Source organism: Haliotis asinina, chromosome 6 (genome assembly GCF_037392515.1).
Source record: "Haliotis asinina isolate JCU_RB_2024 chromosome 6, JCU_Hal_asi_v2, whole genome shotgun sequence".
Lineage (NCBI taxonomy): Eukaryota > Metazoa > Mollusca > Gastropoda > Lepetellida > Haliotidae > Haliotis > Haliotis asinina.
In genome coordinates, this window is record NC_090285.1 from 4,452,035 (window position 1) to 4,469,754 (window position 17,720).

General features: G+C 38.8%; 1 protein-coding gene across 1 annotated transcript in view; it reads left to right on the plus strand.

The window, feature by feature from the left end:
• The window catches only part of LOC137286452 (uncharacterized), a 104,960-nt gene that overhangs the window by 23,014 nt on the left and 64,226 nt on the right, over positions 1-17,720 (plus strand). Inside the window, exons 2-3 of the mRNA XM_067818329.1 lie at positions 8,495-8,684; positions 12,243-12,429. Of these exons, the coding sequence (XP_067674430.1) occupies positions 8,546-8,684; positions 12,243-12,429 (326 nt within the window). The 5' untranslated portion in view covers positions 8,495-8,545. The remainder of the gene's footprint in view (positions 1-8,494; positions 8,685-12,242; positions 12,430-17,720) is intronic.

Here is a 17,720-nt window from a genome sequence, read left to right on the forward strand (position 1 = left end):
AACAGTGTAAATAGTAATGATATCAAATGTTTTCATAAATACTTGAGTGACTTCAATAGGTTTTGGTCGCACAAGGGTTTCAAGTGGAAGCATGCTTTAAGGTGGGAAGATGCCTGAGGTTGTAGCTGGTTTGTCAAGTAGTGGTTGATATCATCATGATACTTTAAGGGACAATTTTTAACAGACATACAGGTAAACAGAGCTCTGTTCAGAATACAGGATGAAAATTTGTTTACCTAGTATTGAATTAGAAATAGAACTGATTATTGGCATAAAACGTCAATAAATATAAATGTTGTATACATTTTAGATCATGAATTAGAAATTATGTATGCTCTATAAATAATGAATTCGAAATTATGTATACAATATATATATCATGAATTAGAAATGTATGCAAAAAATAAATCAATAAATATAAATGATATATACCCCCCAAAATTGTCAGAAATATAGTTTGCACTATTAATCGAAGTGATGACTGTACTACTAATCATGACATAGAAATGATCTGTGCACTATAAATAAGGAATTAGAAGTGATGTGTGCACTAAAAATCATTAAATATCAGTTATGTATGCACTATAGATTGTGAGGTAGAAATATAGTATGCACTATAGGTAGTTAAATATGAATGATGAATCCCCTAATAATCATGAAATATATATATAGGTGATATGCACTATAAATCATGCAACAGAAATGGTTTCTAGGTCAAAGAATAGTGTCTTTTAGTGACAGCAGTTTTTATTCTTATGATTGGACCTTCAATTTTCAAGATCAAGTATTTTTTACTTATATGTGTATAACAGCAATTGACCTATCGATCACAGCATTAGAAAAGTAGTGGAAGCCCATAAACCATAGATCCGATAGTTTATCTCATTGATAAGAATTCCTAAATCTATAGTCGTTTGTTGTGAAAATTTCAAGGAAGTTAATATGTGTAGCTATTTGAGACATCTGTCATTGTGGGTCCAGGTATTGGTTTACATAACACATGCTCATCACTTTCCAATTGTAGACATCTTCATGTTGCTATATAAATGGAATACTGTTTTAAGGCAAGACCTGGTACTTTCAGTTGGTTGAGGAAGGAGATCTGTTGAGAGACAGCCCATTTGAAGTTGAATCTGCTATTAAACTAAAGTGAATCTGCAAGTGAAACATATCAGCTATATTAAATAATGCTGAGGCCTGACTTGTTGACAGATAACAAATCAAATCAACAATCAGCTGTTCTCCTTGACCAAACACTGTCAATGTAATTAATCTGTAAGGCTACATTTCACAGATAGTGTACTGATTTAAAAATTCAGTTTGTCAGTTTGGTCTGAGTAACAGTTGTTACTTCAGCCGATAAAGGTCATTGTGTTCAGTGTCATCTTCCTGTCTCCCTGTAGTTGCTTGTTGTGTACTTACAGCCAGTCAATGACTTGTACATGTTGCAGGAAGCTCTATGAAATAAAAAAAATCTGTAATTTTCTAGTATGTATATGTTTCTAACTGTTCCTGCTTCTGCTTGTTATAATGTAATTGTAGACGTTTTCTGATTTGTACAAAGCCCTCTCAGATAAATCGTTTAACTTTATATCTCTGTTTATTCATAATAAAATCAATAAATGAATGTAATAAATTTGCAAGTTTTCATTCAGTTGAACATTGAACATGATGATATATTCCTGTTAGTTGTTGGTTTCACTGGGGCTGGATTTGCATATAGACTTATAACCTCTGTTTGCTTTCATCATTTATTCATGACTCTCCATGATTATGTGTGTAGCCATGTTGAAACATGTTCACTCCAGGAATTTCATGTGGAGATATTAGTTTCCAGGTGATATGTCAATGTTTTCAGCTTAAATAACAAAAATCTTTGACCAAACAGAATCTACAATTCCTTACATGCTTTCAACATTTACAGTTTTAGAACCAGGGCCAAGATTTTCAAAGCTTTCTTCGCATTCAGACATAAGTGCCATTCATTAACTTTAACTTATGACTGTCTTAGCTCTAAGAGTGCTTTGAAAATCTGGGCCCTGTATCTTAAGCTGCCTGACAAATTGCACAAAAGAAATGAGCTTTATTCCTGAAACAGTTCTTCAAATGTTTTAGACCCTGAAACAGAAAAACCATGATGAGTTAGTGTATTATTGTAACATCCCAATAAATGATGTGCTGTGCTGATTTATTGACTTTGATTTTTAAAGTTACTCATTTTGTCATGTTGATGCTTTATATCTTGTTTGATAGTTAGTCTCAAATTCATTTATTAAAGAGTAATAGTAATAGTTTGCTTAAATGGTGCTCATGAAGGCACATTACCTGCTCACAGCGATACATGCATTACTATCCCTGGCCGTAGGATACCGTCATACTTTCCAACACTTTTTCCACCTCCATGGGTATCATAGAACCATGCTGTCTGTTGGGCGCAGTGAACTAATCACACACATTGCCAGCTCATCTTCATAGGTACCCATCTTACAGCAGGGGGAAATGAGACAATGTGAATCGAAAAACCTTGTCCAAGAATACTACACAAATGTGCCTACCTTGGGACCTTAACCTTGGGACCTTAACCATGGGGGCTTCACCAGGGGTTGAACCCATCCCTTGAGCGTGATAGCAGCCGCCTTACTACTGCACTATTGCTCTCCACACTATTGAGTTCTGTGGATGCTTTGCATTAAAGTTTTGTCTCTGTTAAATGTTACTTCTGCACTTTGTTTTTCAAACCTCACTAAGGCATCTCCTTTACTGTTCTCAGTTGGAGATAGCAACAATCAGTTCCATCTCAAATGCGTTGCTTTTTAACAAACTTTAAGCAGCATTTATATTTGCAAGCTGATGAAATTGTTACATTTGAAAGGTCAAACACGTGAACCAATCATAGTGAATGTTATTTATAAAGTATGTTGGCCATTTTCACCAGAAAGGCTTTTTCCTATAGACAACACCTACATAGCAAATGTATGTTGTTGTGTTATTTCAGTTCTTGTGTATCATGATATTTTACTGTGTGAGATCATTAGTAGGTTCCTTGGAATGATGATGTTGTACTTCGCTGTTACATGGATGCACTGACATGATAGAACTGAAGCTGTGAAGCTATTGTGCTCTAACTAGTCAAAGTATGGTATGTGATTCCTGGTGCCTTCTTGAAACAACTGTCATATTGACCAAATATGTTTATATTGTTTATATTGACCAAATATTTGTGATAGATTGTCAAGTGCTATATTTGTTTTCCGTAAGTGAAAGATTATTTCATGACAAATGGTGCACTGAGATTCATACTGATAAACCTGTAATGTTTGATTGGCCAAGTGTGATAACTGCTTTGTAAAGTGAGTTTCGCCATGGAGGTGTGTCTTGGTGAGAAAGGAAATTCAGTGATGTAGATCATGTGTTCTGGCTGTCTTCTACAAAACATCACAAGGTTTATATGGACCCACCAGGAATTAGACACAGCTTAGTCTGAGGTCCAAATTAGATCCACTAACTGACACAGACCTTGTGATTCCAGTACAGTATTGTTCATAAGTAAATACCTGTAGCAAGTTTGATGGACTAGCACTCCACCTAGGATTACTGGCTTTGGTTACAGTGTGTCCCATGTTAGTGTGGCTAGAAACAGAATCATTAACATTTGTTGGTATGAACAATATGTAGCCCCTTCTTTGTGTTTGAGCAGGCTCAGTGTGAAAATGTCTGACAACCAATCACAACAACTTTGATAATGCATCTGTGGTGTTAATAACCTGTTTGACTTGCATGGATACACCATCTTGCTCCCATCACACAAAAAGGTATAAGAACTACTGTCAAAGAGAATGCTATACAGTCCAAACTTAGCACTACCTATTACTAAGAGACAGACAACCAAGGGTAAACAAAATCAATAATGGCAGTGAGAGTCATTGTGAAAAGTTATTTCCTCCAAAACAGAAAGGGGAATGAATGTTTTGTTTGTTTAATTACGAAACACTCTGACATTTTGATGTCTCATCACCATTTCTAATAACATTTTGCTTCATGCTACTGCTTAATTTTGGAGACACAACAATCAGCTGGTAGATATTGTTTTTTATAAACATGAAAGGTGATAATTCAATTAAACGAGTGTTACAGTGACTTATTTCAAACCACCATGGCAACTACTAAGGTGTGACCATTCAAAGGGCAGGTGCACTTATTAAACGGCCCTTGTGCTCTGCTTAAGTGACAGCCACTAGCACTTCCACGTACTTGTTTGCACTGTCAGTGTCATGCATAATGTAAAACTGATAATGGGCTTGTGGTGATCAAGATGGGCTTGTTAACAGACTCTTAGACTAATGCTTCGTCTCTCAATATATATGATTTCCATAAAAACAATGGAAGGGAGATGATGTAGAACGTAAGGGCATCTAGACATACTTACTTTAGGGCTTTAGCATTGCAGGCCTGTAAGAAGGGAAAATATTGTGGTTTAGGGACTGTGAGACAGACAAGCAGACTGTTATCAGGTAAAAATAATGAGGATCCGTGAAATGAACATAACTCTGGACAGCAAATGTTAGTTGTAGATCTACCTACACCCCTGCTGTTGTGTCTAAAGAATCTTTGCATAAAATTTTGAATCATAAATCTGTAACTTCTACATTGTGCCCTCAATTTCTTAATTCATTCAGTGTTGTTATGTAGATATGCAATATTAACCTTCCTTAACATGACAGGAGTTTGGGTTATCTGCAGGTATAAATTGACAGGAAATCAATTAAACTTTTTTAACCATAGTTCTTTTATGTTTACGAAATTCATGCCTGAAAGTTTGATGATTGTAATGTACACTTACTTTCCAGTTGGGGTTTGAGATGAAACACATTCCTAATGTAATTTGCAAAAATCACCCAAGCTTTTATCATGAAAATTTACTTTACATGCATACATCTCTAAATGCTGCTTAATGTCCTGTGCTGACTTTTCAAGTTTCTGAAACCTAGATTTGAGAACCACAAGGAAATTCTAAAGTGATTTATCAAATGCTGGCATGCTGTGTAGCAAAATTGTTTACTGTTAAGTTGACACGATTCATGGCTTTTCTATTCACACATTAGAAGAGAGGCTAGTGGAAAACTACAGTGTTCATGCTGTTTGTCCCTCACTTTGTAAATGTTCCAACATAGATGAACTGTTATAATGGGAAAATCAATTTCTTATTGTGCCATTCATGTTTTCTGATTTAAAATAGACTGCTTATAAATTATGTGTGATTGCTTAGTGGTAAGGTTATGTAAACGTTCACCCCAGAATATGCTCTCTCTGATCAATTTGGCGAGTGCGCCCGTCTTCATGATATATAGCTAGGTAGCAACAGTGACTATTCATCAAGCTGGAAAGCTTTGCAGGCATGGAGTCCCTTGTCAACATATATACCTGATGTAATTAGCAGTAACACCAGCAACATCTGATACAAGTAGCAGAGAGAATGGCAATATTGGCATTTTGTTGAGGCCACTGGCTTTGGTTAATGGATAGATTAGAATCAATGATGACTGAAAGGAAAATAATCTATAGAAGTATTCAGCTGTATTTATCTCATAGTGTCCTTGCAGAGTATTACATTAAAATTGATGGTGTTGACACTTTCTGGTAGCTGTGTTTATTTCATAGTTGATGGTGATGAGAAATAGTTGTCAGGATACCAGCATGGTCCACTTTCAGGGACATACCCTGATATTGATTTTCATAAATTTGAACACATTCACACAGAATTGTGAATCAAAAGTTGATAAAATCTAAGAAAATCCATTCCTATTTGTTCCTTGCAAAATCAGTGTATGTTTGCCCAAGGTTGGAACTAAATATTGATAAGAGGTTTTATGTCCTTTAGAGCAGGTGGTGAACATGGTGACTGAGATAAGATGGTCTGTTCATTTGCTCTGCATTCAGTTGTGATCTATATTAGTGATGTATTTACTTTCAGTAGCTGCTAAATATGTAATTTTTGTGTGAACAAACATGCAGTGCCATGACAACAGGAACGTATATAATTATGTTGATGTGTTACTGTGGTTTGTTTGTATTCCTTATGCAAGTAATGACTCCATTATTTAAGCACTTGTGCCCTTTTTCTGGGAATTTGAACCTCGAATGATGAGGAAACTTGGGCAAAGTTTCAGTCCATTATTGAGAAAGATGGGGAATTGTCAATCTCAGTAGTTTATCACTGAGGATATTGGCCTGTTGAAACACCCACTACTTCACCAGAATCACCCTTACAGCTGTTCAGGTGCTCCAGTTGGGGCATACAGACAGGGTGCAATAGTGGAACCCAAAAATGGTTTTTCTTCTTAATAAAATCAATTGAAGTTCCTAAAACATTTTTTAGAGGAGTCACGTTCGACTTGAGGCAACACAAATTCCAAGGAATCTGGTAGGAAGACATTGCCCAATGAAACTATAGTGTGTGCTCCCTGTATACCTAGTTACATTGGTTGAAGTACATTGGTTGAATATTGGCTGGCTACATGCTATCTGATGAGTTTTAGTGGAGGAGAATTACTAAGCTGATTTCAAGATCAGATAACAAACTATACTGATGTATGTATAATGATATGTTCGAATGAATTGACAGTTGAACGTTACCAGCCACCCACTTGTATACTGAGTGGTACTAGCCTCCCATCCGTAAGTATGGTGTCAATAGTTTGCCATGAATATGATGAGTACTACTAGCCTCCATCTTTGAGTAACTGCGTTAATAGCCTGCCATTGGGAAGATCAGTGCTGCTAGCCTGCATCCTTGAGTAACTGTGTTACTAGCCTGCCATCGGTATGATGAGTGCTACTAGCCTGCATCCTTGAGTAACTATGTTACTAGCCTACCATCGGTATGATGCGTGCTACTAGCCTGCATCCTTGAGTAACTATGTTACTAGCCTACCATCGGTATGATGCGTGCTACTAGCCTGCATCCCTGAGTAACTGTGTTACTAGCCTGCCATCAGTATGATGCGTGCTACTAGCCTGCATCCTCAAGTATGGTGTCGCTAGCCTTCCACCATTAAGTTGAGTGTTAATAACCTTCCGTCTTTCCGAGGAATACATAATGACTTTTAGTGTGCGGTCAAATGTAATCTGTTGTTTAGGTAATTCAGGTTTTTCAGTAAAGTACACATTTTAGAATCTGAGAAATTGAACTCTCTCTTTCAAAGTGAGCCACCTACTTTGAGCAAACAAAGTCATTTGTCTTTTCCACTCAGAAACCTTGACATTCACAACTATGAGTTGAAATGACATGCTTTGTATATCCCTAGAAAAGTGTAAATTGGTATGCCTATTTTAAAGTGGTCAGATGAAACAAATGTTATTATTTGACATTACACTTTCTGAGGAAAGTACAAGTTATAGTAAGTTTGGGGTCTGAGTTGTATTTGCATCCCCAGTCTCAAAATGATGCACCTACCATATAATACCGTAGATAAGCTGAATTTTGAAGACCACAAAAGGCAGTCTGCAGAAGGGGGTTGAGTTGTCTTTGGGTATCATGTTTGTGAGCTTACCTTCTGGTGATCAGTAAGAAAATGACACTGTATCTTTTTGTGGGAGTGAACAAGAGAAACAATGTCAGTGAAGGCATCAGATTTGCAATTGAACATCACTAGACAAGATTATTTATCTTGCCAGTTTTACATTGTTTTTGCTTGGCATTGTATTATATGGAGGGATTATGATTACCTTGTGTATTTGTCTCGTATATTGAGTTGGGTACAGCAATCAGCTGTGCACACATTTCCCAGTGATCTACCGGTGATTTAGTTGAAACATGCACAATATTCTAAATATCTGTGTTCCATTCAATGATATTGCAAGAGTTTCTCTGAAGACAGCATAAAACCTTGCTCACTCACTCAGCTGATAGAGACTGCAGATCGGTACCACAGGGAAACACAGGGATGTCCTTAGTCTTGATAGAACATTTAGTAGTTGGCGCTTGATAAAAGTATGTTGTTTCTGACAATGGGATCATGCTCACTGGCAAGATGGAAATAAGTGGGCCATCATGCATATTGATCGACTTGCAGAACTGCTTCATTCTTAGTTTGGATTACTAATTTATATATAGTCTGTTCCTCTGTTGAGGATGTAGCATGAAGATGTTAGTGAGCAGCATCTGTGGCTCTGGAGTCATTCATAGTTAGATATGTTGTTGGGGGGGGGTTGTGTTTTAGAATGTGGTACTTCGAAACTTGCTTATGTCAAATTCTGCATGCATACAAAGGCATTTTGTGAATGTTCAGGTATCTTCAATGTCTTTAAATATGACTTTCAGTTACACATAATGTGATCTGCAAGTTACTGAATCTCTAAGTTAAAAGAATGAAGTAAAAATGTGTACATCATATATGATACTATTTTTGTGCAGTTCAGTCTTGAGAATGTTTCAAATCTTTCAATAATGTTAATCTTGACACATGTAGCTCTCACCAGCATTTTTCACTTTCAGCTGTGCATAGTGAAGATTTTGATGCAATGAAGGTCTACTGAAGCTGGCGCCATGTTCTCTGTGCGCATTGTAACCACCGACCACTATCTAGCCCCACCTATACCTGGGCTTGATGTCACACATTCCCAATTCCGGGGCTGTGATGTTAAGAGAGTGCCTGTCCTGAGGATATTTGGAGCAACACCAGCTGGTCAGTGGGATATACTGTCACAGATAATTAATAGTTATTACTGAATGAGTCAGGATGCCATCTGTTTTCACTGTCACACGTTTCTAATATTAACAAATCATGAATGTATTTTGAATCCTTTCGTTCAGGTTTTCATGTTTTAAAGTTTTCAGTGAGTTTCAGAGTTGAAAGAAAGTAATATTAGGCAACTAAGAACCATGACTACCAGCTTATAATGAACCCTGATTTTTAGATCCTAATAGTCATCCAGCCACCTTTATATCATACCTGTCACTCATCCGTCCTACCCTGTAATATACAGGGGTGGAAGTAACTCATTGCCCAACAGTGTGTTTTTCTGTCAGGCAAGCAAATGTATTTATATCACGCTGTACTGGTGTTCAGTTGACGTTCTAATGTTAATTGTGTTTATTTATGAGATCAGCAAGAAAATCAGCCGGTAATGTGGAAAAATTATAAGGACAAGTGATTTTACATGTTCCGCTTTATCTGAGTACATTACCAACTTTAAAGTTATTTCCACCCCTGATCATACCTGTCACTTTGCCAGTCATTCTGTATCACAGCTGTCACTCGGCCGACAACCTTTACATCATACCTATCTCTCTGCCATCCACCATCATCCCATACCTGTCACTTGGCTCTTAACCTTTACGTCATACCTATCTCTCTACCATCCACCATCATCCCATACCCGTCACTTGGCTGTCAACCTTTACATCATACCTATCTCTCTGCTATCCACCATCATCCCATACCTGTCACTCGGCCGTCAATCTTTACATCATACCTATCTCTCTACCATCCACCATCATCCCATACCCGTCACTTGGCTGTCAACCTTTACATCATACCTGTCTCTCTACCATCCACCATCATCCCATACCTGACACTCGGTCGTCAATCTTTACATCATACCTGTCTCTCTACCATCCACCATCATCTCATACCTGTCACTTGGCTGTCAACCTTTACATCATACCTATCTCTCTGCCATCCACCATCATCCCATACCTGTCACTCGGCCGTCAACCTTTACATCATACCTGTCTCTCTGCCATCCACCATCATCCCATACCTGTCACTCGGCCGTCAACCTTTACATCATACCTATCTCTCTGCCATCCACCATCATCCCATACCTGTCACTCGGCCGTCAACCTTTACATCATACCTATCTCTCTACCATCCACCATCATCCCATACCTGACACTCGGTCGTCAATCTTTACATCATACCTGTCTCTCTACCATCCACCATCATCTCATACCTGTCACTTGGCTGTCAACCTTTACATCATACCTATCTCTCTGCCATCCACCATCATCCCATACCTGTCACTCGGCCGTCAACCTTTACATCATACCTGTCTCTCTGCCATCCACCATCATCCCATACCTGTCACTCGGCCGTCAACCTTTACATCATACCTATCTCTCTGCCATCCACCATCATCCCATACCTGTCACTCGGCCGTCAACCTTTACATCATACCTATCTCTCTGCCATCCACCATCATCCCATACCTGTCACTCGGCCGTCAACCTTTACATCATACCTGTCTCTCTGCCATCCACCATCATCCCATACCTGTCACTCGGCCGTCAACCTTTACATCATACCTATCTCTCTGCCATCCACCATCATCCCATACCTGTCACTCGGCCGTCAACCTTTACATCATACCTGTCTCTCTACCATCCACCATCATCCCATACCTGTCACTCGGCCGTCAACCTTTACATCATACCTGTCTCTCTGCCATCCACCATCATCCCATACCTGTCACTCGGCCGTCAACCTTTACATCATACCTATCTCTCTGCCATCCACCATCATCCCATACCTGTCACTCGGCCGTCAACCTTTACATCATACCTATCTCTCTACCATCCACCATCATCCCATACCTGTCACTTGGCCGTCAACCTTTACATCATACCTATTTCTCTGCCATCCACCATCATCCCATACCCGTCACTTGGCTGTCAACTTTTACATCATACCTATCTCTCTGCCATCCACCATCATCCCATACCTGACACTCGGCCGACAACCTTTACATCATACCTATCTCTCTGCCATCCACCATCATCCCATACCTGTCACTTGGCTGTCAACCTTTACATCATACCTATCTCTCTGCCATCCACCATCATCCCATACCCGTCACTTGGCTGTCAACCTTTACATCATACCTATTTCTCTGCTATCCACCATCATCCCATACCTGTCACTTAGCTCTTAACCTTTACGTCATACCTGTCTCTCTGCCATCCACCATCATCCCATACCTGACACTCGGCCGTCAACCTTTACATCACACCTGTCTCTCTGCCATCCACCATCATCCCATACCTGACACTCGGCCGTCAACCTTTACATCATACCTATCTCTCTGCCATCCACCATCATCCCATACCCGTCACTTGGCTGTCAACCTTTACATCATACCTATTTCTCTGCCATCCACCATCATCCCATACCCGTCACTTGGCTGTCAACCTTTACATCATACCTATTTCTCTGCTATCCACCATCATCCCATACCTGTCACTTGGCTCTTAACCTTTACGTCATACCTGTCTCTCTGCCATCCACCATCATCCCATACCTGTCACTCGGTCGTCAATCTTTACATCATACCTGTCTCTCTCAGTAACCATCCACCATCATCCCATACCTGTCACTCGGCTGTCAACCTTTACATCATACCTGTCTCTCTACCATCCACCATCATCCCATACCTGACACTCGGTCGTCAATCTTTACATCATACCTGTCTCTCTACCATCCACCATCATCCCATACCCGCTACTTGGCTGTCAATCTTTACATCATACCTATCTCTCTACCATCCACCATCATCTCATACCCGTCACTTGGCTGTCAACCTTTACATCATACCTATCTCTCTACCATCCACCATCATCCCATGCTTGACACTCGGTCGTCAATCTTTACATCATACCTGTCATTCTGCCATCTAACCTCATGTAATTATAATACCTGTCACTCATCCATCCACCCTCATATCCTACCCATCACACAACCATCCACCAATACCTCTGTGGGATCTTAACAGAAGAACTGGATTGTCCCCTAAGATTCTTTAAAGAATATTATGCTTCAGGCTGTTCTAAAAAATTAAGTTGTCTGACACAAAAATTGCTTGCAAGGTCTTGCAAGGAAAATAATGTCAAGTTCATAGAATTAATTTACAAAACTGTATCTATGTCTCACATAATAACTATTGTCTGGAAGTCCAACCTCCCCCTTCAAATGTCATTAATCTGTACCATATGTAAATGTATGCATTAAAGTATCTAGATAAAATATCGTATGTTTGAAGTTTATCCATCTTTATGTAAGACAGTAAAACATGAGCCAGCACATGATCAGGTGCTTGAATAATTTGTGATTGCCACTATCTGATTGCATTGATGCTCTTTCTATCTGATTTCTGAAAAGATTACATGTTACATGAGTTGTGGTATGGTTTTGTTTGTCATTAAAAATGTGCTACACAGAGGGTGACATTTGCTTATCGATTTCTAGGACAAAAGACATGCATGCATGTTCATGGAGTGTTTCCTTACCTTTACGTACCATATGACGGTACGCAGCCATGGGAGAGATACCTGCGTCTCTTTGCTACAAGTCTTGATAAGGCCATTAACGTGGCGAACAACAGTGCCAAGTCTGTGGTCCAGCATGTCTTCAAGATTTCCATTGTCTCTGGAATGTAAGTACACTTTGTCTGAGTACATAGTCAAACAAGTATCTCATTACTTGTGCAACATTGTACAAATCCTCAGAAGTGTCATATATTGTATGAGGAACATAGTAGAGGTCCTTAGAAATATCTTATATGTGCAACATAATACATATCTTAAGAAGTATCTTCTTGTATGTGCAGCATATTACAAATCCTATGAACTATCTATGTGCAACACAGTACAGATCCTTAGAAGTATTATATATGTGCAACATAATACATATCTTAAGAAGTATCTTCTTGCATGTGCAGCATATTACAAATCCTATGAACTTTCTATGTGCAACACAGTACAGATCCTTAGAAGTATTATATATGTGCAACATAATACATATCTTAAGAAGTATCTTCTTGTATGTGCAGCATATTACAAATCCTATGAACTATCTATGTGCAACACAGTACAGATCCTTAGAAGTATTATATATATGCAACATAATACATATCTTAAGAAGTATCTTCTTGTATGTGCAGCATATTACAAATCCTATGAACTATCTATGTGCAACACAGTACAGATCCTTAGAAGTATTATATATGTGCAACATAATACATATCTTAAGAAGTATCTTCTTGTATGTGCAGCATATTACAAATCCTATGAACTATCTATGTGCAACACAGTACAGATCCTTAGAAGTATTATATATGTGCAACATAATACATATCTTAAGAAGTATCTTCTTGTATGTGCAGCATATTACAAATCCTATGAACTATCTATGTGCAACATAGTACAGATCCTTAGAAGTATTATATATGTGCAACATAATACATATCTTAAGAAGTATCTTCTTGTATGTGCAGCATATTACAAATCCTATGAACTATCTATGTGCAACACAGTACAGATCCTTAGAAGTATTATATATATGCAACATAATACATATCTTAAGAAGTATCTTCTTGTATGTGCAGCATATTACAAATCCTATGAACTATCAATGTGCAACACAGTACAGATCCTTAGAAGTATTATATATGTGCAACATAATACATATCTTAAGAAGTATCTTCTTGTATGTGCAGCATATTACAAATCCTATGAACTATCAATGTGCAACATAGTACAGATCCTTAGAAGTATTATATATGTGCAACATAATCTTAAGAAGTGTACATGCAGCATATTACATATCCTTTGAACTATCTTATGGGCAACATAAACGTGAAATTGGACAGTAGATGGTTTGGTAATTTTTTATGAAATGCAGATCCTGAAAGTGTGTTGTAAAGCTGACATTCTTGAAATGTAAAGGTGATATTCTCGTGTGTGACAGAAAGATCTCTTGGTTTGTGGTAGGTTTGCAAGCTTCATAAAAATGTGATCAGGCAAATGGGTGTGCATTATTGATTGTGTTGCTGGTGGTGACATTTTGTACTTTCGACTCAGCTCCTGCAACCATTGTGAGCTGAACATGCTGAATTTTACCAAACATGTGTGCCATTCTCATGCTTTGTCCTCTCAAACAAAACCACTTTGATTCTGATTATATTTATTTTACTGCACATATGTAAGTGTATAAAATTCCATATTTTCTTTGCAAAAGGTTAGATTTTTCCCAAATTGTAATCATGGAAATTGTTTCAAGAAGACTGTTGACTTCATCGTTGGCTTGTTAAGAGTTGTTGATGAAGTCAGATTACATGTGCAGATCAATAATGGTGTTAACTCAAGCTGTGACCTCTCACCCCTGACTGATGTGTTATGGGGCAAAGGGATGCGAGGTGCCTGTCTTTAGTTGAGGATATTGGAAAAGAAGCCCTGATTCCTTGACAGATGGGATTCCAAGAGTAACGTCCTCGCACATCGACAAGGGCATAGCGGATTGATTATCGATGTGATATAGAGAGTATTGATTTTCTCTGATAAGACTGACATTTGTGTGAATGCTTCCGAGACACTGGTCTTGAGAATCTGATCCTCCCATCGACAGGGAAGCTCAACGAGAATGGAGGAGGACGAACAGTCCGCACATACTGACCAGCCACCATTGATTTTGGGAATTGGGATTATAAGCAGAGAAGCCAATGGGAGAGTAGCTTCACGCATTCTAGCTCTTTTTGCTTCACTGCAGCCAGAATTAATCAAAATTATTTCACTCAAGAAAATCATTGCTTCTTCTTCCATGTAGATGATCGGGGTTTTTTTATTTTCTGATTATACTACCATAACCTTGTTTGGCCCATGCTGTTCTCTATGCAGAATTGTGTCCCTTGGGCTTAGTGGAAATCTGTGAACATGAGTTCAAATCCTGCTTTGTGGTGATAATGTTTCAATGTTGGTCAACGCCATATGCGTATGCGTAGGTTTGCTTTCTACATGAAACATGTTCTTGACTGTTCCAGGGGATGTTAAACCTTCCTCACACACCATAGGAGGTAGTTTTGTTTCTCTCCAGCTTGGTGATAAGTAACAGTTTGCAACTGGCAACAATAACAACGTATTACATTGACAGTGGTCTGCGTTTACATTTGTGTGTTCAGTTTCAATGACCAGCAACATGTAGTCATGATTTGAGTGCTGAAAGAAGCATGGCTGGAACTGATTCAGGCCAGTGCATTACCAACACATGCACTCCTATGTATGTACTTTTAAGACTGTACGCTCACTTGGTTTCTCATGAATCACTGCCATTTTAAGCAAACATTCAGTGCAAGTAATTCACATGTTAATGATAACCCCTCTATCCCAGATGTGGGCAAATTAGAACTTTGTGTCAGTTATAGATATTCTTTGCCAGCAGTGACATGGTGTCTTAAGCAGGTAATAATTTTTAATAAATGAATAGTTGAAGTGAGTTTAGTGCAGACTTGCTTTCATTCAGGCTGCGGTTTACAAGACTAGAAGGTTGCTGAGTGCACCAACAAAGAAGAATATGAAGACTAGTGTTTGAATGTGTGTTTCATTTATTGAAATATGACCAGACATTATCTCTGTTGCAGAACAAGTGAGTGAGTGAGTATAGTTTTTAAGCAGTTATTGGCAGTGTTCAAGGAACATCATGGCAGGACAGACCCGTGAAGGTCCCAGGGTAGAATAGGCCTTCACCAACCCATGCTTGCCATAAAGGGAAACTATGCTTGTCGTAAGAGGCAAGTAACGGGTTGGGGTGGTCAGGCTTGCTGACTTGGTTGATGTCATCAGTACCCAACTGCACAGAACGATGCTCAAGCTGTTGATCTTGTCCAGCCTCGATTATTTATAGACCGCAGCTATATAGCTGGAATAATCCTGAGTGCAGCGCAAAACTAAAGTCACTCACCCATGGCAGGAGACACCATTTTACCCATAAGGGGAATCAAACCTGGGACTGTTGTTATGAACAAATGCTTTAACCACTATGCTAAACCACTGCCCAGCACATTGCAAGCCCATGAAGATCCGTTAAAACTGGCCTGAGCAAGTCATGTTTGTAAGCGGTGGTGATCATTCTTGATGACTTGGTTGTTTCTAGTGTATTAGTCACTGAGGAGTTGTGTATAAACAGACTCTTTTGTTTCTTCCCTAGACTTAACTTGCCTCTGTAAAGGAGCCTAGATTTAGTGGTATATAAGGCACTTAATCTGTAAGGTATTTTATTATATGACGTAAGGTGATGATGAACAGAGAAACGTAATACCATTGACAGACTCTTGAATTTGTAGCTTGTTTACCATCAACTTCAAGGCTGCAACCACACAACCATAGATGGGTTGTAGGTTCCATCTTGTCAGTTTTAGACATTAGTGTCATGTCCCTTCCAGCTACTAATCCTCTGATAGCAAGAAACTGCAAGATGGGTGTGTTGTGTACACCTCCCCAAGAAATTGCGGACCACATGATTTTCCTTTTACCTTACCATGTGTAATCACTTAGATTTACAGATTGAGTGTGGTAATGTGAAGGAATGGGATAAGCATTATTTTACCAATATTATTTACACTTGCATACTTAAGTTTCCAGCAAAGTTGTACATCTATAATGCTGTGGTTCCATTCATGAACGATGCGAAAAAGGTTTGATATAATTGTTTAAAAGTGCAGATAGATGATATAATCTTTAGGTGAAAATACAAATTCATCACTGCCTCATTCTTGGCTATAAAATCAAGTCTTTGTTGTGTAAAATATTCTAAGTAGTACATTTAAGGTGTAAAACGAATACAGTCCCATGAGATTGCACTACTTACTCCTCGACGATATGCCACAAATTCTCACCTAGGATGCCTTCTCAGGATCTGTGTTGTCCATACACATTTGAAATAAGAATGAATAGCAAGGTTTTTTGTGTAATATCCTGATTGGATGATGAATAGAGTAAATATTGACAGAAACTCATAATTTGGGGAGTGAAAAAATGTAGTTCATGAGTTACCTTTTTCAGTAACATGATTCAGGTATGTCATATGTATTACAACAGGCCCAGTGTGATGTACACATTCATCATCTTACATCATCTTACATGTCACACTTTGTGGGATAATCTCTGCTGCAACTTTGTAGACCTGTTTCAATGAGGAACAGGGGAATACTGTTCCTCGTAATGGCGTATTTTCCTGGATATGCTCCGGTGGACATGCTCCAGTAGAATGCTGGCAGACACGGCTTCATGTGGTGTTGTCAGGTTAATGGAGCTATGGATTGTTCATGTTGATACTGACATCCTCATTCATCAGTTGAAAGTTGGTGTCAGTTGTTTCAGAAACATACCATGTATATGTTGGCAGTTGACTGCTGCTCTGTTGTGAGCAGGCACAACAAACTCTTGCTTATTGTAACTTTTCGCCACTTCAACTCCACTTTTCATGACATTATGCTACTGAGCTTGATGAAATGGGTGGATCTTGGTCTGCAGGGGAAGAGAAATTAAGCAGGACTGCTACATCACATGATACTGGTGACAAAACAGCAACATTTGAAATTCAGCAAGCCCTGAGGATACTGTTGATATGAGACAGACATGCTTGAGCTTGAGGGCTGGGTGTGAGTTATGTCTGTGTGTGATGTCCATGGCTATTCTTGGACAAAGAGAGTGTTATCAGATATGATCTAGAGGAAACCCTAGTAACTGTAGTTGCCACTGCAGGGTGAGAGAATGGCTGGCATGGTGTACCACAAACTGTTTTCAGTATTTAGATTGAGCAATCACTCACCTACCTACTTACCTACCTACCTACCTAGCCACCCACCCACGCACCCTCACTCAACTACTCACTCACTCTTACAGTCACCCCACTCAACTGCTCATCAAGTCACTCAACTAGTCACTCACTCTT